Source organism: Dunckerocampus dactyliophorus, chromosome 10 (genome assembly GCF_027744805.1).
Source record: "Dunckerocampus dactyliophorus isolate RoL2022-P2 chromosome 10, RoL_Ddac_1.1, whole genome shotgun sequence".
NCBI classification, from domain to species: Eukaryota; Metazoa; Chordata; class Actinopteri; order Syngnathiformes; family Syngnathidae; genus Dunckerocampus; species Dunckerocampus dactyliophorus.
In genome coordinates this window covers 31,550,518-31,573,232 of record NC_072828.1, presented here as the reverse complement: position 1 = coordinate 31,573,232, position 22,715 = coordinate 31,550,518, and the positions used below count along the sequence as shown (strand labels likewise).

The window sequence follows — 22,715 nt, the reverse complement described above, 5'->3', positions numbered from 1 at the left end:
CTAGGATAACAGGAAGTCTCCATTGCAACAGAGGAAATCCCCAACCATCTGACGAGGAAAAACACCACCTGAACTGTCAAAACAAAGCCACCACCACCACCGAAAAGAAAAGCAGGTGGCCGGTAGTCAGCCGGACTTCATTTCTGCCTCCTACTGAGCCGTGTGTTCATCCGACCTCACAGCTTCCCGTAGCAGCTGCTTTGCTGCAGATCACAACTCCTCTGTTTGGCTTTCAGCTGACCCTGAAAAGTTGTGATCAACGTTCCCACTCAGCTGCGCACGTGTGCAATCGTGCGCTTATCTGGCGTCCTCAGCGCACAGCCAATAATAAAATCCAAACTCAGGTGAAAATAAGATAAACGCATAACAATTTCTTCTGTACCATTTTGCAGTGCCACTCCGTGTGTGACAGGCGACAAGCGGTGACAACACAAAGACCGACACTGTCCAGCCAATGCTCACATCCTTTTGGTACGTACTTACTTACGCAACCAATCAATTCATTAACAGCGCGTTACAGAGTACAAGCTGCTGTTGTGCAGGTTAGCGTATAGCTACCGGTGCAGGGGAGCTAAGGGAGCTAAATGCTGCTTGCTAACCCGTATTATGGCCAAACCAACAGATCCACTCACCAAGCTAAAGTAAAAAAAAAAAAGGCTTTTAAGGTGGACTGGCTGTCTTTGGAGTACCTGGGAACAGAATATGGGTGAGATTTGTTCTCTTTGGAATGAAAAGTGCTGCTCTGAGCTTGAGTTTTTCTGAGTGGAAAGTGTGGCTTAACCGTGCATGTGCTTTTATTTTGATGGCCGGACACACAGGAAGTGTTACACAGAGTTTACCTGTGTACTGCCGTGTACTTTCTGAAAATGATGATGTCACCGTCCCTCCCGTTTACGTGAACAGAAGTGAGTGTTGCTGACATGCCAACGTGATATGTGAATGTTTGGACAGGCATGACACCCCCCAGCTGATATTGTCTTGTCTTATCCTGCAACGTGACTCCAGAAGTCAGCCCACTTCATCGTACGTCTGGACGAGCCGGCCAAGCGGAAGATGACGGACTTATTGCGCATGTGTTCTTTCTTCTTCTATAATGTTGACGTCACGTGGTTCTGTCTGCATGTCTACATGCATGTTTACAGCGCCACAGGGAGGTGTACCTTTTCATCCGGTGACCCGTCCCCATCCGGATGCCACTATTTACTAATCCGGCAGTGTGGATGCCCAGGAGCGTTCCTGTGTGGACCTCTGGAAAAACAGACTCACTGTTGCTGGAGATGCAGCACCTGAGGCACAGTAATGCCTTAGTGGCTGCCACCCAAACATCTGACAGATGAAAGCAACAGTAGTCCACAAACAACTTCAAGTACCAACCATGCCTTCTCATCTCAAGAAAGTGACAGCTTCCCACAAGCATCCTGCAGAGGACAACGCATTGCAGACGTCTGACATCACTGAAGCCAAGCAGAAAGCCACCATTATCTGTCAGACAAGGTCGGGTGATGGGAAGGTGAGGGTGACTCAGGGAGAGACGTGGAAAGCACAGAGAAGGCGTCACTCTCGTGCTGGGGGATCCAATCACAGACCACCTGGTCTGTTGAGACAATAACAGAATGAAGAGGAGTCTACTGCCGCCATTACTCAACGTCAGACACCGCAGGCCGCAAGTCCTTTGCACTCCAAAACAACAGAAGACCAAGTGGAAGACTTGAGACACGCTCCCACTTTTACTGCTGCAGAGTTTCACATCTGAAAAGGATTTCCACAGAGCAGCAGTCCTGACATGTGGGTCAGCAACGGAACCCTGCGATGGAACCTGAGCTTTAAGACATGATTCATCAACAGCGCTTAAATATGTTACATATTCTTGGTAATTCTGCTCTACATGCTTCCTTTTTTCAAAGAAAACGATAAACTAGCCAGTCTGTGTGTAGTTTGAGATGTGATGTTCACCGTTGCCGCGGGGAGGAAGAGCGAATCAGCAGGGGAGCTTAATGTCAGCTGACTGATGTCGCTTGACATCCATGAAGTGACGTGTATGCGATCGACCCAAACTACCCTCGTGATGGACGTAAAGGGCACCCCTGGCCTCGGCCTCCCTGTCGGTGTTTCATCCCTCGCCGAAAAAGGCAGATTGTCTTTTTGTTCAACTTTGACTTTCATTCCTACCCTTGCCCCACAAACTCTAATGAGATCATCCCAGCACTGGAATGACACTAAGCCTGCGTCCCATTACAGAACCTCTTGGCTACGCGCCTCTGGCAGCCCACGTGCCGTCTGAGCCGAGGCCTCCAGCTGGCTGACAGCACACTCCAGCATCAATGTCTCGACCAGAGTCCGCACCCGGACTTACAGTAGAAGCTACAAGGAAAGAACGTACAACACCCCGACAGAGAACCACACGGCGCCCGGTGGCATGTTATGTTATGTTATGTTACTCTTATGTTATGTTACTCTGAGCTGCCATGAGTTAAGACACACACGGGAGTATGAACATAAAATGGTAATAATATGGTAGTATTATCAAAAATAGCCTGTGGTATTCAAGATTCAAGAGATTCAAGACTTTTATTGTCATGTGCACAGTAAAACAGGTGGTTCTACTATGCAATGAAATTCTTATTCTGTTCATTCCCCCAAAAAAGAAAGAAAACACAAGAAAATGAATAAGAACAGAAGAAACATTAATACCAATAAAAGAAGAAACATTAATAACAATAGATTAAGCAACAACAGAAGAGGTGTTAATACAAATAAATAAAGTGTGCGTGTGTTGCGTGTGGCGTGTGTGAGTGCTTCGTTGAGAAGCCTGATGGCCTGTGGGTAAAAGCTGTTTGCCAGCCTTGTGGTCCTGGACTTCCAACTCCTGTAGCGTCTGCCTGACGCTAGGAGTGTGAATAATGAGTGTTGTGGATGTGTGCTGTCCTTCGTAGGACTCTAGTTTTATAAATGTCTTGCAGTGAGGGGAGGGCTGCCCCATTTTTTATGTATTTCAAATCTGCCTCCCTTCTTCAAACCAAGCAACATTCCAAACAGATGAAGAGATCCTGTACTTCACCACACGGAGACACATCTCTCTTATTTGCCTCGTTTGTGTCTCTGCTGCTTGGCAACCAGCCCACAAGGTCAGCCCCTCACGAGGCTTTAGGCTAATAAGTAGGTGTAGTCCTCACTAACTACTTGTAGTACCACACGCTTCCTCCGCAGCATCACTGCCCAGGGGTACAAAAACCTAAATCACACCAAGTCTTGTTTGGCAGGGACGTACTTGTAGAATACTAACAGTACGCTTCCATGAGTACTTTTATGAACGTGCTTTACAAGTGCTGGGGGCTTCCCAGTAAAGAAGCATGAAAGCAAACACGTCAGCTGTTAAACTCCTACATGGAAAAGCGGATCTCCTGAGGAGGTGGACCCGACCTGCTATTTAAATGTTCCCTTTAAAGAAGAGACGCTGCTTTCCCGTGCAGTCACGTTCCCACCTGTGTTTGCAAAGCGCAGCCAGGGGGGCCTTTTCAGCCTGCAGCACACTCTAAGAATCATCATCATTTAACAAGAAAGCAAACAAAAATAATAACAACAACAGCAAACACGGGAAAATCAGCAGCAATTTTACAAGGATAAAGTCAAATATGAAGGGAAAAAAGTTGTCATCTAACAAGAAAAAGTCCTCATTTTACAAAAATAACCTAATATTATGAGGGAAAAGTTTATTTATTTTTATTTTAATAGCATAAAGTTGAAATGTTAAAGAAAAAACACTTGAAAAAATATATTATATTATTCGAATATTATGAGAAACACGAAAACAGGGAATAAAGTTGTCATTTTTGGAAAATGAGGTTGTGGAAAAAGTTACAATGTTAGGAGAATAAAGCCAAAATATTATGGCAACAAAGCCAGAATGATGAGAAGAACATTTACAAGAAGAAAGCTGAAATAGTTGGAAAATTAACAGCAGAAATGGAAAAAAACAGCTGGACTTTTACAAGAATAAAGTCAAAATATTAACATTAAAAAGTCCCATTTTCAAGAGAAAAAGAGTCGCAATTGTATGTGCCGTATAACATGATGATGATAAATGATGTCATTTCCGTAGCATAAAGTTGAAATATTACAGAAAAAAGACATAAAAAGTCATAATATTAAGAGAAACAACAAAAGAAGGAATAAAGCTGTCATTTTTGGCAAATTAAGCTGAGGAAAAGTTAGAATATTATGGGAATAAAGTCCAAATATTGAAAAAAAGGGTAAAAAAGAGAGTAAAGAGTGACGTTGATACAGTATGATTAATATCATGTACAGTATGTGACAAAGCTGAGAAGCCCCTTTGTCTTGGAATACAGTAAATAAAGTCCAACTTGAAACTGAAGCATATCTTTACCAAATGCTTCCATGTCCCGATGCGGCCTGGCTGCAGGACGTTTGTGTAAAACGGAGGAAGGTTAAACGTTGAGTTCCTACGGCGAAGGAGGAGTGAGGAACACGCGTTGAGTGATTATTTCTGCGTAAGGTAAATACTACCGGGGGGCCACGCGGGGGCGATACGTTGCCTTGAAGTGTCAGGCAGGAGGTTCTTTCCTCCAAAGAGTTTACGTTCTGTGAGGAATCTCTGAAAGATTTACTCAAAGCCTGAACTTTACAGACTGAAGTGAACAGGCAAATACGTTGGGCCGTAAACACGGAAGCAGGCCAGTCCTGTAAAACAACCTTTATCGTTTGCACATGCTGCTTTACACCAATGAGATCAGGACCTTCTCAGCCTTAGTACGATCAGCGTTCCGTTGGAAAAGAGCATCCAGTGCTACTTCATAGCAAAGAGGAGCACAGTGCGTTGGTCTTTTGAAGTCACTGTGATGTGTTGAATACCTGCACAGGACACCGCGCCTTGTCTTGGGAGTTATGACTCGTTACGCTCGTCCCTATTCTAAGGGGAGACTCACTGCCTCATACGTTCATGCTTGTAAATTGAGAGCCTTGCATTCCGGCTCAGCTCTCTCTTCACCACGACGGTCCGGTTCAGCGACCGCATGACTGCAGACGCTGCGCTGTTGACCTCACGCTCCAACCTGCCCTCACTCGAGAACAAGACCCCCAGATACTTGAACTCCTCCACCAACCCAAAGGGTGCAATCCCCCCTTTCCCACATGCTCTGAGAACCTGAACAGGTTCTCCAGTCACTCACAGAAGATGCCACCATGTGCTGAACACGGTCCGTGATCGCTTGGGTCATCTACAAGGCTCTCTGTCCTTCTTGAATTAGCAACCATGTCAAATATGAACGTCCCTGGGGGTTGGGGCCCCTTTTTGGACAGGTACAGTATTTGATAACACCACGGTGCCAAGTTTGATCCAGTCCTGAATGACTGACCTAAAGTGGCTTTAGCTAACAGGAACCCATGCAGTTAGCATCAGGAAAGGCTGAATTGAATGCATACCAAGCTCCCACTTGTAAAAGGTAGAGAAACACGTGGCTTACAGGTGATGTTCACCTTCCATTCATCAAACGACCGCAACCACAAAATGAAGCCAAAGTTGCTCCGTGTCTGCAAAGAAGCCTTGTGTGATAGAGATTCCTAATGGAGGGAAGGTGTTTCTGTAGACAACTGTGCTTCACAGATGCTGTGTGCCTCCAGCTACGCCATCGTGATTCATTTATTTGGACCTCTAACAAGCGGCCCAAAAAGCTATCATGGATTTTCCGTCTTGCGTAAATGCTTCTGTCTGACTGTTCACTGCGCTCATCAGCTGGGATGGTCGTTAACAAGTTAACAAGTGCACACGTGAGCCAGCGGGAGATGATGCCAAACTGACATGGCTTCCCCCCCCCCGCTGGGAACAGTCTCAGTGTAGTGCAGTGAATCTTTGCAAAGGATGTTTGATGATGAAAGGTGCATGCTGTCATACGTCGTCATGCGTCTCCAGAGGCCACAAGACACTACAAGGCCACGGGATGGACATGCTTTTGGCTTTCTTGGAATGTTTCAAGGGGTTTGTTTTTGAGGTTGTGTTGTTTTGATTGGTCCTGAGTAAAGGTGATGCGTTGCCAAGGCTAGAAGTTTCTTTACAGCTGCAACCTGACTGGGACAGGATCTCTGCAGGATCAAACAAGTTCCAACAAATCTAAGACTTTTTGAAGACCCATCTCACATCTATGCTAGCAAGCAAGCACAACGGACATAAAGGAAAGGCCTGGAATGACTTAATAATAATAATGATGATGGATGAGCTGATATATCACCTTCAAGGTACCCAAGGTACCACCCAGTCACACACTGATGGTGGTAATCTACATCTGTACCACAGCTGCCCTAGCGTAGTCTGACGGAAACGCGGCTGCCAATTCACGCTTACGACCACTCTCCCACCACCACCAACATTCATTCACCTGTGTGGGCAGCACTGGAGGCAGGGTCCTTGCCCAAGGACACAACAACAGGGATTAGTCCACCGACCTTGCGGTTTGTGGACGACCTGCTACACCTCCTGAGCCACTGTCGCCCACTTTCTTACGAGTACAGTGGTGCCACCCACAAAGAAACACTTTGGGACGCCACCCTGCAGGCTGATGTCTGCATGAACAATCAACACCTTTAACTCAATGCCACAGGAAACATCTGTGGGGTGAAAAGGCAAACACGCTACCCTTACAAAGTGACAAATGCCATTTCCAACATCAAAGGCAGATGTTGATGACGTTGTATCGCAGATAACGGAATCAGGGCCTGATTCTGCAAAGCAAAAAAAAATACCACTATTTTTATATACGATGAGTTGTCTGTGAAAACACACGCATGCTTGTTGAGTGTTCAGTCGGGCGTATGCTAGCACGTCACAAACACGAGGTCTATTGTGCACCACGCGGCTGTCCTCAACTTGGAATGATACTGGATTGTGGTGCGATTGTGTTAGTTAGCAAACTACAGTCAAGCACTGACGACCCAATAGCTGGCGGACAATGACTTCCGGTATCCATGCTAACACGCTGCTAACAGGAATGTTTTGTGACTTGAAAAAAATGTTACAAACACATTTGGACTCATGCAGTACAGTAGCAACCATAAATATCATTTTTGTGAATTTACCGTTTGCTTTGTAAAATGGAAGAGCGTAGAGCATAATTCCAAGCAGAGTTGATGAATCACGTCAGGCACCCTTCAAGTCACGCGATGCGACACTGAATGCAGGAAATGTACACTTTTCTGCTCTGTGGTTATTGTTTTTGATGTGAAAGTGAAGACTCACATGCGCTTATCCTCCATTTTTACAGTTTGTGGTGTTTGGTGAAAACGCTACGGCTTTCATTTCTCTTCTGTAAAACCAATGCGGTGTGTTTTTAGGCACAAAAACACCCCACAATTTGTCATGTAAACGACCAAAGCGGCATGCTTTGGATCAGGTTCTGGTTGCGTGCAAAGGAAGCGGTGGAGGGTGGTCTGCTATGTTGAGGAGATAGAAGACATGTGGGAGTGCTTTCTCTGTCGGTGAAGCCACCAACACATCGTTCAAGTCACCCCACTCATCTTCTCCCCGCTCCGACTCCTTGGAGTCTTTGGCGGGACTGATTCTTAGCTAAAAGCGGTGCGATGCTCGGATGAGGCCCATGTGTGCGTGTACGTGACACGCCCACATGTAGATGTTTATATACTGGGGGTGTGCTCTGCACTCCCAATCATTGGAGTCTGCTTTGCAGTTTGGACTTCAATGCATTGAAAAGACATGAGGTGTCCTCTTCCTCCCACGGAACCTAATGAAAACGACATTGGACTTCTTGGAGAAGATTCAACCTCGTGACCGGGACGACTGACAATCCACGACAATGAACAAGATGGGTGTTCCTACAAGTCCAGTCACGCAGGAGACCCTTTGGCCTTTGGCGAGTGCCAACACCGTCTGGCCGTCTGCTGGGCAAAATGTTCTCTTCCAGCCTCACGGTCACTTAGCAACCAGGTTAACCCCTCCACGACCCCATGGAGGCACCAAACGCATCAATCCTACTCAGCGACAAACAACCTTGTTTGTTTGCTTTGGAACAATGCAAAGCACACGCTGCCCCCCCCACTCAACCTTTTATGCAACCTCATTTGTCATCACATTTCAGCCTATTACAGAATATTGCAACGTGATGCTACTAAAATGATACTTTGACTATTTTTGCTGTTGTTTTGTTAAACTTTCCAAATATTTCAACTTTATTTCCAGAATATTTTCACTTCATTGCCACATTACAACTTTTTCCACAACCTAATTTTCCCAAATGTACAACACTTTTACTTGTTTTGTTTGTTTGTCCCAACATGAGGACTCCAACTGTATGCTAGCAAAAGGACATCATTCGTCTTCACGTTACAACATCTTTCTTGGAAAATGAGGACATTTTGTTAGGTTTCTGTTTCATTTTGGTGTTGTCACCTTTTGACCTGTGTGCTTCTTTGTAGATCCCTTCACTCCCTGAGTGGGCGGCGCCACGAGGCACACCTGTAGCCACTTGGTCATCAAGGGCTCTTAAGCCACATGGCTGCAGGAGGAGGACGTGGTATTGTACTACTGGTTTGTTTGCTCCTGTGCTCCTGTGCTCCTGTGCTCCTGTGCTCCTGTGCTCCTGTGCTCCTGTGCTCCTGTGCTCCTGTGCTCCTGTGCTCCTGGCCTCCTGGCCTCCTGGCCTTAAGATTGCTGTGTTATTTCTAAGTCTGTTCCACTGCTCCTTGCCTCCTGTGATGCTGTCTGCTCATCAGTGAGTTTTTGCCTTTTTCTTTTACTACCTTGGTTGCACTGTTCTACCTCAGTTTGGACTCTGAACAATATGCTATTCCTTTGTTACTTGGTTCCTGCTCAACTAAATTTAAAGATAGTATTTTTTGACCTGGATTGTGTCTGGCTCTGCATATTGGGATCTCCACCTGACTGCTCGTAACATTTTCTGGAATTGAATTTGTTAAAATGTTCCAACCTCTCCAACGTTTGTGTGGTACATGTTCTTGTTGTACAGTAATGAGGACTTTATTCCCTCTTCAGCTTTCTTCTTGTAACGTGACAACTTTTTCCGCAACCCAGTTTTCCAAAAATGACAACTTTATTTGTTGTTTTGTTTGTTTTTCAGAAAATGACAACTTTAAAAAAAAGTCTCTTTGCAATTTCAACTTTGTGCTACTAAAACGTTATTTATCCTCATATTTTCCTCTCAGAAAAATCACACCTTTTTCCACTTCATATTTGGATTTTATTCTTGTGAAATGACACGTGATTTTCCCTTTTTTGCATTTTTTTTTTTTTTTGTTTTGTCACATTTTTTTGGAATGTACTGCAGGCCAACAAACAAAGCGCACTTTGGACACCCCCGGTCCACTCAAACATTTGCACAAGATTTCATGCAAGGGTCCACGTTGACGTGGGGGGGCATCTTGGAAGTAAACCTGTGGCAAAAACAGCAAAAGAGGACACTTTCTGCAAGGACGGCACACACTCGTCCCCCAGCGCCCTGCCGTGTTGTGTTCACTTCACTTCAGTTCAGCAGCGGGGCCAAGCGGTGGTCCAGTGGTTAGCATGTTGGCCACACAGTCTGGAAGATCTGGGTTGGATTCTCCCTTGGGCATTTCTGTGTGAAGTACTCCGGTACTACTTCAGGTACTCCGCATTCCAAAAACATGCATGTTAGCTTCATATCGCCATATGTATGAATGCGACTGTTTGTCTATATGTGCCCTGCCATTGGGTGTACCCCGCCTCTCGCCCGAAGTCAGCTGGGATAGGCTCCAGCATGCCCCCCCCGACCCAAATGAGAAGCGGCGTAGAAAATGGATGGATGGAAGTTAAGCAGTGGATGAATCGCATGATGAGAGAAAAGCCATCAGGCTCCATGAGGAGGGGTGAGATACGCCAGATCAACGCTTCAACTCGCTGAAAAAAAGCTTGCAGCTTCAAACAATGAAAAGGAGACATTTGATCTGGCAGGAAGCTGCCAACATCACTGCTGTCCAACACAAACTGCAGATGCAAGGAATGGAAGCATGATGGGATGTTCCGTCCGCGTGTTTGGTGTCATCCTGCTACACAAACAAGCACAACCGGCTGATAAAATAACCAGACGCTAAACACCCCCACGTGCCATTACGCGTCCTCAGCCACACAAACTTTTATTTGTCTTTTTTTTTTTCCACCAAAAATAGGCTGTTTTCTCAGCAGAATCCAATTGCGTTCACCCTACGTGGTGACGGTACGGTGCGTGTACAGCATACGTGTGCTACTCATAGGCAGCCCACAGCTTTTCCATGTTTACGTCTTTATGAGGGGGGGTCACGGGATCTCAAGATGTCTTGTTCAGAAAAACTGTGTCTTGCGATAATAAATAAATCCACAATAACTGAAAATGAAGAGGATCATTTGTCCAGCCTCCTCATATTGCCATGCACATGCACATGCGTCTGCTTTAGGCGGGAAGAGAGTTGACTCTGACGACACGCTTCAGAAAACAACGGCTACAGACGTCGCGAGATGAGAAGTATCGCAAGATTTCGTCTTGGGCGCATGATCCAAGATGGCGGTGTACACAGACTGGACTGCATTTTGGACGCTGAAATTTTAGCAAAAATTTTGGATGTTAACTGAAAAGCATGCAAACCGAGGCGGATGTTAACCGAGGTACCACTGTACTTTCGTATAAACGACAAATGAAAGGGATAAAGGAACATTTACGGTCCAACGTCCTGTGTTGCTGTTTCTTCAACTAAATGATGTTTCTCTTGCAGGCCAAACTTGTGGCGTAACTGCGTTAGCTAGCAAACAACTACAGAGTTGGCATCACAGACTTCCACGTGTTAGCAAGCTAATAGGCTGCTAACAAGGATGTTTTGTGTGAGAACAGGTGGATTCAGGCAGCGTGTTAACACCACAAGTGCAAAATGTACGCACACCGAGGCGAAACTTAACCGGAAAACACGCCAACCGGGGCGTACGCTAACTGAGGTTCCGCTGCACAGCTTCTAGCCTGTGACAGCGATTCCATGTGCTCACGGATCACAGACGTGTTTGATACTGGAAGTACGTCAGGCGTATGGACGCGAGAGGGGGAACGTTGTGGCGCTAAATCGCATCCAATGAGTACAGAAGTCACCTTTGTTGCAAATGTTGATCTGAAATTGAGGGAGAACATCAAAGCCAAGCTAGCGGTAGGGTTTGGAGGGGGAGGTGACATTATGATGGGTGTCTCATTTCGTGTTCCCTCGCTCCATCGCGTTCACCTTTCACAGATTTTGTTCTTTTTTTTTATGCTGTTCCAGGGCGAGCCTGGCCCTTTAAGAAGAAGTGCGTTGTGGGCCCATTGTTTTCTACGTCCTGATGGAGAGAAATGTGAGAAAAGGTTAACGTCCGGCTAAGACAGTTGGATGGATGTAGGAGATAAGAGGAGGGGCTGCAGCGTTCGGGCCCTTTGATCATTCTATGACCCCCTGGAGCCGACCCACAGGTAGCGTGCTGCGTTCCTTCTTTAAGCAAAGCAAACACCCCACAACAGGAAAATAAAATATTTGCCAGCACCGAATGAAAGGGGGGGGGGGGCAACGTACAGCACGCCACACTGAGGCAGCGGAACAGCCGATGCCTGTGGTGGCCTCTTCCAGCCCAAAGAGCGCCATTATTGCACGGGCGCACGGTGTGCGAAGGCGGAACCTTAAATACTGGAGGAATGTTATTTATTTTGACAAACGCCAGCAGTGAACGACATGCCAGCTCTCCTGAGGCAAAAGGCTGGCGTTACTCGACGCAACCAGCAGAGGTGCTGGTGATTCAGTCCCAGCTGCTTGACACCAGCGAGGGGGCTCCAATGCTACTCTGCTTGGTGTGGAAATAGGAGTTCAGAACAGTTTGTGTCTACAATCCAGCACGTGTTGTGTTTTATTGTGTCTGAAATGCGGTTAAACATCAAGACGTGGCTGGCGACTCACTGTTAGCCCTCACTTAGCTACTTCCTGATTTGTTAGCCACCATTCTTCATGGGATGTTCTCAACTCCCGTTCAAAGCCGGCCTTGCATTGGGCTGAGCTGCTTGCGCCCGAGTTTTATCTGAGTGGTGGGTTCCTCCCACGCGGGCTCATCAGCAACATCCCAGCCCAAGAAAGATGGATCTCATGGGAAGATCAGTGCTCAGGAAATGTGAAGAATGCACAACAAATAACCTCAACTGCTGACTTCAAGTAAAGACACGGCAATCGTGGAAGAAAAACACCTGCGCGCGCACACGCACGCACAAACACGCGCGTTTGGCACACCCATGTTTCCGTCTGGGATGAGTTACACAAACGAGAGGGAAGAAACGCAGCAGACCAAACAAAACAAAACCAAACAAGCGGGTCACATTTCTTTAAACCAGGGGTGTCCAAAGTACAGAGAGGGGGCCATTTACAGCCTGCGGCTGTTTTTTTTACTGGCCCCCGGGACATTCTAAACATATAATTTAACAAGAAAAACAACAAAAAAAAACAACAGCAGCAAAAATGTTACAAGAATAAAGTCTAAATATTACATGAACAAAGTTGGAATCTAATGAGAAAATGTCATTTTACATAAATAAACTCTTAATATTAGGAGTTATTTTAGTAGCATAGGGTTCAAATATTCAAGAAAAATATGCTATTAAAAAAAGAAGTGGTTGTATTGTGAGAAACAAACAAAACCAAATAATTGTGTCATTTTAGGAATTTGGAAAATGAGGTTGGCTAAACTTCTAATGGGAATAAAGTTGCATTCAACGAGAAAAAAGTTATAAACTGGTAATATGAGGAAAAATAGCACCACCTTAGTTGGGAAACAAACACAATAAAGTTGCAGAAAAACTTCTAATGGGACAGGAATAAAATGGAAATATTAAAGTCAGAATTAGAAGAAGAAAATTTACTAGGGGAAAGTTTAAAAGGTTGGAAAATTGTAAAAAACATTAGAAATGAGAGAGCGTTCCCTCACTCTATCGCAGTTCACCTTTCACGCAATTTATAGTGCTTTTTTTTATTATAGCGTATGAACGCCGTTACAGGGCGAGCCTGGCCCTTTAAGAAGAACTGCATTGTGGGAAGTTGAGTATCTCTCTCGCCCCTCGCTCAGCTGTCTGCACCACCCCTAGTTTTCTGCGTCCTGATTGGCTGTAGGCTAGTGTCTATCAATCTCCTTGGTGCCGCCCCGCCGTGTCTCCTGTGTCATCGCTAGCTTGCTAGCTTGCAAATGAATCTTGCTTTGTCTGCAGCGATATGTTTTAACAAGGATACGAAAACGCTACAGCACAGCGGAACGGCGCCAGGACGAAAAGGCACGGCCACAGGAGTGAAATATGTGTGAGTGGCTTCGTCATTTCCGGTGTTGATCATTAAACAAGATGAGAAGAAACAAGAGAGAAATGTGGGAACATGTTGATGCGTGTCTGAGGAAAGTGTACCAAGTGTATGGGGAGGGCGTTCACAGCCTTAAAACATGCGGAATCACCGAAAACAAATAAAGTCGCTATTTCTTTGTTCCATCCAACATGAAGATTGAATGACAACTGAGGCACAATTTTGGTGAAAAATGTTGATAAGAATAAAACAAGTGTTTTTGGACAAAATGTACATATTTAGCTTTTTTTTTTTTTTTTTTAAAGAACTGGTTTGGGCACCAGCACGGATTTGGCACGTGCATGTGATGCTAAGTCAGCAACACCCCCCCTAATGATGCAGTGCTGTTTCAAAATGCCCTTCTTGTATTGGACGTAATCATGCTATTGTACTACGTCACGTCTTCATTGGAACTTGTAGTGAGACCACTAGCATTAGCATTAGCATTAGCATTGTGCAGGTTTTCCTGATACAACCATCAGCCTGCATGACGTTGCTGGGCAGCATCTGAGGAAGCAGCAGGGACACAAACTAACCAACCCTAACAATCGTGGCCATTCAAGCACTGCTTTACAGCTCCCCCCGCCCGTGCCCTCCCTACCTTGAGATAAGCCATCTGGAGATAGTTGTAGGGGATCCTCCTGTGGAAGTCCTGCAGCACATCCTCACTGACTTTATGCACAGACTGCACGCCCACGGTCTTCTCCACGCAGGCGTCCACGCACGCCGCTCTCCGCAGCACCACGTCGAAGAAGCCCAGCTCGGTGAAGCTGTCCAGGAACTGATGCTGGTCCTGACACCTCAGCCGGCAGCGGACTTTGGAGCGGCGAACTTCGGCGTGGCTGCTGAGCGCCGCTTCCATGAGGCGCACCGTGTCGCCGTAGTCGCCGCGGTAGAACGCCCGCACGGCGTCGTCGTACAGCAGGTCCGAAGGCTCCGGGAAGGATGAAGACGGCGGGACGACAGCAAGCAGGACGGCGGACAAGACGACACAGAAGTTGGCGTCCATGCCGGGTGAGACGGGGGGCTGTCAGTCAGCAAGACAACACGGTCAACCTTGGCTTCTCTTCCATTGAGCAAAAAGATCCGCAGGTCTCTCGTAGCATGCTGCTAGGGACTAAAAGCCCCCCCAGTCGGGGGGACACATTTTGTTCTGGGCCCCCGTTTGGCTCCGGTGACTCCTCCCCTTCCAGCTCACTTTCCCTCCACTGGGGGTCCTTCAGACTATCTCACCTCGAACTTTTACTAGACTAGACGGATCTTGATTGAGGAACTGTTGAAATGATTATTCATATTCACGCGCACACAGTGACTACCACAACTTTGTTTCACTTGTCAACACACTTTTACACGCAATGACGTCAAAGTAGCTTAGCTTGTCTGATGCCAAGGACGCTAAATGGACGGCACTCCTTGTCCACCGTAACTGAATGGAACGGAGTGTAGTACCACAGTACCACGCCATGGAGCACAAAGTCCGCCATGATGGGAAGCACGAGAGGTGGGCGGGGCTAGGCGCACATTTACGATCTTTGAGCGGAGTGTGAAATAAAGTTATGCAAACTTTGTTGAAATGAATGAATGTTATTTACTGAACACAATGAATACAATAGAATGTTTACATTAGGGGTGCCACGGGACACCCAACTCACGTGACGAGATTTTAACATTCATTTAAGAAAGTCTAAGTCTTTGCATGCTACGTGGTTCTTCCAAAGTGCTCTGTCTCCCTCTAGTGGTAGTTGGTAGCTAATGCAGGTAATGACAGCGCTCCACTTTTTCCACATTTTGTTGTGACTTGAGTGTTTTATTCCAAAATAGAATAAATTCATTTTTTCCTCCAAGTTCTCCAAAAAACACAAAACATAATAACTACCTGACAGATTTGTTTTTAATATTTCCAAATGCATTACAATAAAAAGCAAAGAAATCAGTTGTACATACCTAGTGCAGCCTTGGTTAGCGTCCACCCCTGTTAGCATGTTTTTTGGTTCACGGACACAATTCACCGGTTAGCTTGCATTCTCAGGTTCGTGTACAATATGGCGTGCATCTTGTCGTGTTGTTATTACACTGTGTGATTTCAAATGTGTTCTTAAATTTTTTTGTAATCACAAAACATCCTTCCTTGTTAGCATGCCATTAAGTAGCTAAACAAAATGGCAACCGGAAATGGACGTTACTTCGCCGGTCTTTGATTTCACCAGCGGTATACTCTCAAAAACACAAAACACGTTTTTAGAGTTTTATAATTGTAGTTTTACATGCCTACAAGTGTAAATACATATACAGGAGGAATGAAAAGGATACACGAACATTTAAGGTTACCGTACTTTTACCTTCATTGAAAATGTGACTGTCCCAAAGACACGACGTGGCAAAACACGACGTGGCAAAGATCAACCAGATCCTGTTTTCAGTCAAGCAGTTGAATAAGCAATGATACGTCTCCAGTCACCCCACTGGGCATCTAGACATTTCAGGTATCAACTTAAATGTACTTTTTCCCCTTCCAATTCTCATTGCCTTTGGGACAAAATTCTACTGTGCCCCCTGGCTCAGCACTCCCCTATAGCAATGATAGTTTTACTCCTCTAGAAAGAGATTTTCATTTGAACTGCATATCCCATCCCTTTTTTCCACTAAAATCCATGGTCATGATCCTTTACTTTTTATTCTTACTTTCATACAATTCACTATGCTCTCATCTGTACAAAATATGAATCATCGAAGAGACAAGTTTTAAAATCTTTTCACATTTTGATGATTTTTATTTTTTTGTTTGTGTTATGAAATAGAAATAACCTCTTTTCTGATATAGAAATATATTTGAACAAAAACCACAGGAATAATATGTGATAACTATAATGTGTAATAACCATAAACACACACACACAGAAAACAACAACACTGAAACAAAACCAAATGCTTTGGGTAAGACAATACGTTGTTTGCAATCTCAAACATACCGGTATGCGTGTTCAGTAATATTATTTTCCAGAACATATCATATGAATGAATCCTTTTACGCAGTCAATTCAGCAGCAAATTTTTTTTTGTTGTTTATCCAAATGAAGGGTCATGCCGGATCAATTGTATGCAAACTGGCTTGCTAACTGCACTGTATACAATGCCTGGTAAGCATCACGGAAGCACTGAGATTCTCCCATTCCTTCAAGTAACGCAACCTTCGTCCCTTAAAGAAATACATATATCATGATAGACAAAAAAGTACGTAAATTTCCCCTTAGCTATTATAGAGCTATATAAACGTATCAATTCTGGACATACATTTAATCAGAGGAATTTTACACGATCGAAAATATCTGAGAGATCGACAGTGCAAAACCCTTAAATGATCAACCATAAATCTACATTTCAATCGTACTTACACGTGAAATGTTCGTCCACAGCCTTTGAACTGGCGATTTGTGCAGTTAATAGCTGCACATGCAGGTATCTTAAGTCGAAATTTGTGTCCAATCCGAATTAATAAAATAAGTTCACCACGAATGCAAAAGCTTGCCCAGAAGTGTTTCTTGCGAGTAGCAATATGGCGGCCGTGTGGCTTCACAAGTCATCGCCAATGAGCTATCCACATATATAATACAGATCAGTGGTTGTCGCACGCCGATTTTGGCTCATTTTGCTTCACTTCCACATTCCCAGCTTGAGCTGAAGTACGGTGGCGTCGAAGGGTCAGAGGCTCAAAACAGTAACCTGCTCATTGCCACTAGGGGGCACATATGTACGCTATCTGGGATTGCGGTGGCGTGCTTTAATGTCAACCAGCCCTCAATGAAAGTCTTTTTTAGCTTCTTGGTTTGAAAAGATACAGAGGTCCATGGAGAACAAAACTGATAAAGGTAAAAAAAAAGACAAATTTTTGCGAGAGCAGCAAAACTATGCGAAGTTACAGGACACACCTCTGGTCATAGCTTGACTCATAGCTAAAATGGGGTGGAAATGCATAATTTAATGTCCATCTTCTTTGCGCATCCCGTACTGCACAATTGTAGAGGCGTAAAGTGATACTGTAACCATAGGAACAAGTTTTCAATGCCGTGATGGTTATTCGGCTCGTATTTTGAAAATAAAATGCTAATATCCGGTCCTAGCTAGTGTTGCCGGAAACATGTGTTTGAATACCGGTCCTGGTGAGGAAATGCACTGATTAGCCATACGCGGGATTCTTTCGCTTATGTGCACTGCACGGTTTGACAGATAATGGCCACTGAATCTGAGAAATGGTATCGTTATTAAGAGCGTCACTTCCTGTTTGTGATGGATGGCGGAAGTAGCTTCACATACAGTTAAACTTGTCTATAGCGGCCACTAGAGGGAGTCTGCAAAAGTGGCCGCTATAGACAGGTGTGCCTCTATAGACAGGTTGGCGTCCAGTTTGAATGTTGACCAGTAGAGGAAAAAAAAGAAAAAAAGGGAAAAAAATTAATAATAATGTTGACCAGTAGAGGGCACTGCGGACTGCGGATAAAAGTTGTACAGCACTACTAAGCTTGTTATTATCATGGTTCATGGTTTTAATTCATCCTGAACATGCATATGAGTCAAACAGTAGCACATCACATAGTACAATTCACAATTTTGCATGTCCAAAAAGGAGTAGGAAGAAGCAAAGCTTATTTAATCCTACCCCTCATCAGTTTCACATCAGTTGCAATACATTTATTCACCTCTTGTTCTTCCAAGTGTACTTTGTAGGTCTACATGACAATGTAGTGCAATCATAGCCAAGGTTTTTACTTACTAAAAGGAAGCTAGAGGCTTAATAATAACTGATAGAATATATCCACGACCCACAGAACAAAGCTGTGCTAGTAATGTCTTATGTTTGTTTTTAATATTTTACTTTTTATACGACAGAGTGTCATTACAGCTTTAGTTCATCGGGAAGTGACGGTGGGCGTCCCGAGCAGCAGAGCTAGGCTCAGTGCTAGCTGTGAGTTTCGAGAGAGTTGGGAAGTGTGTTTATGTTGGCGTGGATGTAAAGTCCTGCAGTGTTCTCCGCTGTTAACAAAGCCATTAAAGTGCATCGGCGACGTGAGTCTCTCCTTCCCCACAACAAGCGGCATTACAGTATTGACCAGTGCACACCAGGAAATAAACGGTGTCATTTCTTACAGGCATTGGCTGGACAGCTATGTAGTGGGGCTTGTTTAACCTTTGCCTTGTGGGCAAGCAGGAAGGAGAGATGAGACGAGACGTGTGTGTGTTCTGTGTGCTGTCTGGTGGCCGCGTTCAATAAATAAAGTTGGCAGAAGCAACAGGAGAAGTTTCCTTCTTTGCTTCGGAGCTGAATAACACTGACAAGTTAACAGACTAGTAGCGAACGGAAAAGAAGACGGCTTTGTTTGTGTCGAATACAGAAGATGAGGACTTTGATGGATTTGTGGATGAGGATTGATGAAAAATAACGTGAGTACATTCTAAAATACTTCAATTAAGTACAACCCAACTCAGTTTTGCTCCCGCTGCTTTTTAAAAACATATGCTAGCATGGTTTTAGCATGCAGGCAGTATTATATTGTATTGTAGCGTCTCTGGGAGCACGTCCTGTTCCCAGCCTAATTTGCGGTAATGTTTTGGTGCAAGCTCAAAAGAAGACGGCTTTTTTATGTGAACAACTGACAGTTTGTGTGGATCTTGTGAATGATTGTGACTGAGCTAGGACTCAGTAATTAAAGTCTACACACGACGGCTTCATTGATTGAAAAACGAAACTTTTTCGTGCATGAAGCTTCTACTTGAGTTGGTAATTTGGCCGCTATATGCGGTCAGATATTGACCAAGGGAGACAAAATGGGTGGCCGCTGGCCGCGTTGGACAGGTGACTGCTATACACAGGGTCTATAACATGTACATTTGCTGCGGGGGATTTTTCAGTGGCTGCTATAGGCAGGTGGCCGTTCTATAAAGGTGGCCGCTAAGACAGGTTTGACTGTAGTTTACAAAGTTTTGCGGACTCTAACAAAAATTTGTCTTTTTAAAGTAATTTTTAAACCCATCAGTTTTTTTTCTCCATCCGTAAAAATCAAATCTCTCATCAATTTCTAATCAATAATAGATGGAATAGAGGAATGAATGCATTGTTGAATCAGGATATAAATAGTAAAACTAATCAATACAACAGCACGAAAAACACTTAAAAGGTAAGCAACGCTCACTGGTTTTTCTGCTGTTTCTTTTCACGCACATGTGGGGTTTTATATGATTCACCATCGAAGAGATGCACTTTTCACTGCAAAGCGACAACATCGATATAAAGATAGCAAGACCTCAAAGGATCAAGCATATCCGCACAATCAGTCCGTTGCATGAGAGCGCTGAGAGCAAAACAAGCGCTGTTGTCATTTGGCGCACTTCCTCTCTGACTCGGTCTGATCCGATTGCGTTTCTGAAGGCCTCTGCTCACAAAGCCCGGAACTAGCCACGTTGACGGAACTAGCAGGAAGCCATCAGAGACAATCAAATGATTTTATTTTTCTTCTTCAAAGTCTGTACACAAACTGGTTGATAGTGTGCAACAATACAAAAGGAAGTGTTGAAAGGGTTCCTAGTATAACTCTGACGTGCAGTGTGGTATATCTCATAGGAAGGCTCGTGGATAACAACTCATCAGTAGTCCTGGCATTGATTGTGATCCTGCACCTTTTGACTGGACGTCGTCGCTGCGCGGCTCGGTGGCATGAGGTGGTTGGAGCTGATGGAGCTGGACGCCGAAGACCTGGAACACCTCCCGCAGGTCAGGAACGCTCCGCCGGCTGTGGTGAGGAGGCCGGCGGCCCAGCTGACAAACACCGCCCTCCCAAACTCAAAGCTGCACACAAAAACACACTTCAAGGCTCGCTTTGAAACAACACAGCGACCTGGGAGTGTGTGTGTGTGTGTGTGTGTGTGTGTGTGTGTTGTACCTGTGCAGATGATGGGACTCGTGGACCTTGTGAACAATCTTCTTGACAAACCAGGACGTCACGCCGAATGTCATAATACCTACGCAAGAAAATGATCTTCTTAAAGGGCCAGTGATGTTTCCGTGAGTATGGAGGTGAAAATGAAGACAAATACAAGAACAGAATAATGCAAAGAGTCCAAAAGGCAAAAAAAAAAAGGTCCACCGTTTGAGTCCTTTTGACCAAAGACAAACTGCACCTGGATGCAATCTGCTTGGAGGGCGTTTTGTCTGTTTTCAGAGGCCCTGCTGCTGATTGGCTGTCTGGCTACTCCAAAGCAATTGTTTGCAGCTGGGAGACGCTTGTTCTTTCTTCCATGTTCCGAGGAACACACTCTAGCTTGGACTTCTACGCCTGCTTTTCTTTGTCGTCATGGCGCCATTTTTCAGCAAAGTCGTTGCGCACCGTCGCCTGTGGGTTTTGCTTTGTTGTACTTTATGCCACCCATTAAAAAGGCACCATAACCTGTTCTTCACCATCACGCCGCTGCATCTGGCGTCCAGACCTACATCCACTGATCACTGATACTGGTGCTGATGAATTAGGTATCATGCAGCGGTGTCGCTAGATCTCGCGAGGTTAAAATGTGACGGAAACGTTTCTCCTCCTCCTCCTGTCTTACGGTCATAAATAAATACGTAAATCCCACCATAAATGAAGTGGATCATCCGCATATCACCATGTGCACGTGTGTCTCTCGCCTCCAAACGGGCAGGGAGAGGGTTCACTCTGTGCACTGGTTCAGCACCCGCATGCTGAACAGAGGGAGACCTCTCGTCAGTCATACAATGGATTTATCTCTGCGAGGGAAGAGACAACATTGCAGGAGTTAGGAGGGAAGAAGATGCCACACAGCCCCCGTGTGGGACTAGGAGGGACTAGGAGCTCATTGTTGTTGGTCTTTAGAAAGGCAAACAGGTGTTGATGATGCAACTCCCCAGCAAAGGATCAGACTTGAGAGCGACTTTAATGGCATAAGCTCCCTTAAAAGTACCACAAAGGCGTGAAGGAGAGCACGCTAGCCATGTGTGGATCCATACTGAAATATCGATACCTCCGATACTAGCTCTTCATGCTCTAAAGTCGATTCTGAAATGAAAATATTGATGCTTGTGATACTTGAGATGTTGTGTCTTAGCTTGGCTGTCGTACGTCCAATAAAGGATGTGAAATACTGTACAGCGTTCCCTCCCTCGATCACGCTTCGCCTTTTTTTGGTGCTTCTTTTTTCATTTGCGTCCTGATTGGCTGTAGACCGTCGTCCATCAGTGTCCTCAGTGCCGGCCTGCGTGTCTCCTGTGTCATCGCTAGCTTGTAAATGAATCCTCAATTTGAAGAAGTGCAGTGATATGTTGCAACAAGGACACTGAAGCGCTGCAGCACAGCGGCACGGCGCCAGGACGAAGACGCGCGGTCACGGGACTGAAACACGGGAGTGGCTTCACCATTTCTGGTGTTGAGCATTAAAATTCAAAGAAAGGTTTGCATTTTTTCAAGCAAGACAGAAAAGTGAGAAAGTGTTGATGAGAAAAGCGTATAAAGCGCACGGTGGGGGCTTTCAAACATGACATGTGAAACAAATGCAGTTGGCTACTTGGCGGATTTCACTTGTTGCGGGCTATTTTGGGAGCCTATCCCCACCCCATAAATGAGGGAACACTGTACACTACTTTTTCAAATCGTAGGTGTACTGTGTTTACACAAAGTATCGTATCGGTATCGCCGATGCCAGCCCGAATTTTCCCCAGCATCAGATGGGAAAGGAAATCGGCGGTATCGCACATCGCTGGAGCACACACAGCAGCGGCAAACACATGGGGGGGCATGGGCACGTGAAACAGCGCATAAAAAATGGGGTTCGAACAAAAATTCCAAATTGTGCAGCTCAGCCTGCAGACCACCTACGACCAACCGGCCCACCGAAAACGCCCCCACCACGCCCCCTTTTCCCAGCGCCAGCATGGACGTTTTCCCATCCGGGGTACAGCAGAGCCTTCCTTCGCAGACGTCGGAAACACAAACTGAAGCGTGCAAAACGGTGCGCCTTCACAGAGAATCACAGCGAAAGAAACACTGCAAGTCAAGAAATGCTGCAAACGTTTGACAGCTGCCCGTCAGAAGATGCACATCACAAACGCAACTCCAGAACTTTGCAGAGTGAAAGATGACATATTCAAGGAAATACTGCATTCTTATGACATTAGGATTTCTTTTTTGTAAACCTTGACAATAATATCGTTTAGCGTCCGTCTGTGGGACCACAAACGTTTCAAAATGCACCTGTGTGGTTTTGTGGCTCGGTTAAAATCAAAAAGTTTTCATTGTACTTCTCTCCCCCGTCATCATGTGACGTCGCCATGACGATCGTAGGGACGTATTGTCTGGAAA

General features: G+C 45.2%; 2 protein-coding genes across 6 annotated transcripts in view; both read right to left on the bottom strand.

The window, feature by feature from the left end:
• Nucleotides 1–14,825, bottom strand: part of p3h2 (prolyl 3-hydroxylase 2) — a 59,645-nt gene extending 44,820 nt beyond the window's left edge. Inside the window, exon 1 of one of the 2 annotated variants that reach the window (XM_054788756.1) lies at nt 13,958–14,825. In XM_054788756.1, the coding sequence (XP_054644731.1) occupies nt 13,958–14,365 (408 nt within the window). In that variant the 5' untranslated portion in view covers nt 14,366–14,825. The remainder of the gene's footprint in view (nt 1–13,957) is intronic. The other variant, XM_054788757.1, reaches the window with a different exon arrangement.
• A 433-nt stretch (nt 14,826–15,258) lies between these two features.
• Nucleotides 15,259–22,715, bottom strand: part of LOC129188509 (claudin-1-like) — a 15,808-nt gene continuing 8,351 nt past the window's right edge. For 2 of the 4 annotated variants that reach the window (XM_054789153.1, XM_054789154.1), the window contains 2 exons: nt 20,289–20,367; nt 15,262–20,194 (listed from right to left, as the gene is read on the bottom strand). In XM_054789153.1, the coding sequence (XP_054645128.1) occupies nt 19,993–20,194; nt 20,289–20,367 (281 nt within the window). In that variant the 3' untranslated portion in view covers nt 15,262–19,992. Of the gene's footprint in view, nt 20,195–20,288; nt 20,368–22,715 lie in introns of all 4 variants that reach the window. The other 2 variants (XM_054789151.1, XM_054789152.1) reach the window with 2 other exon arrangements.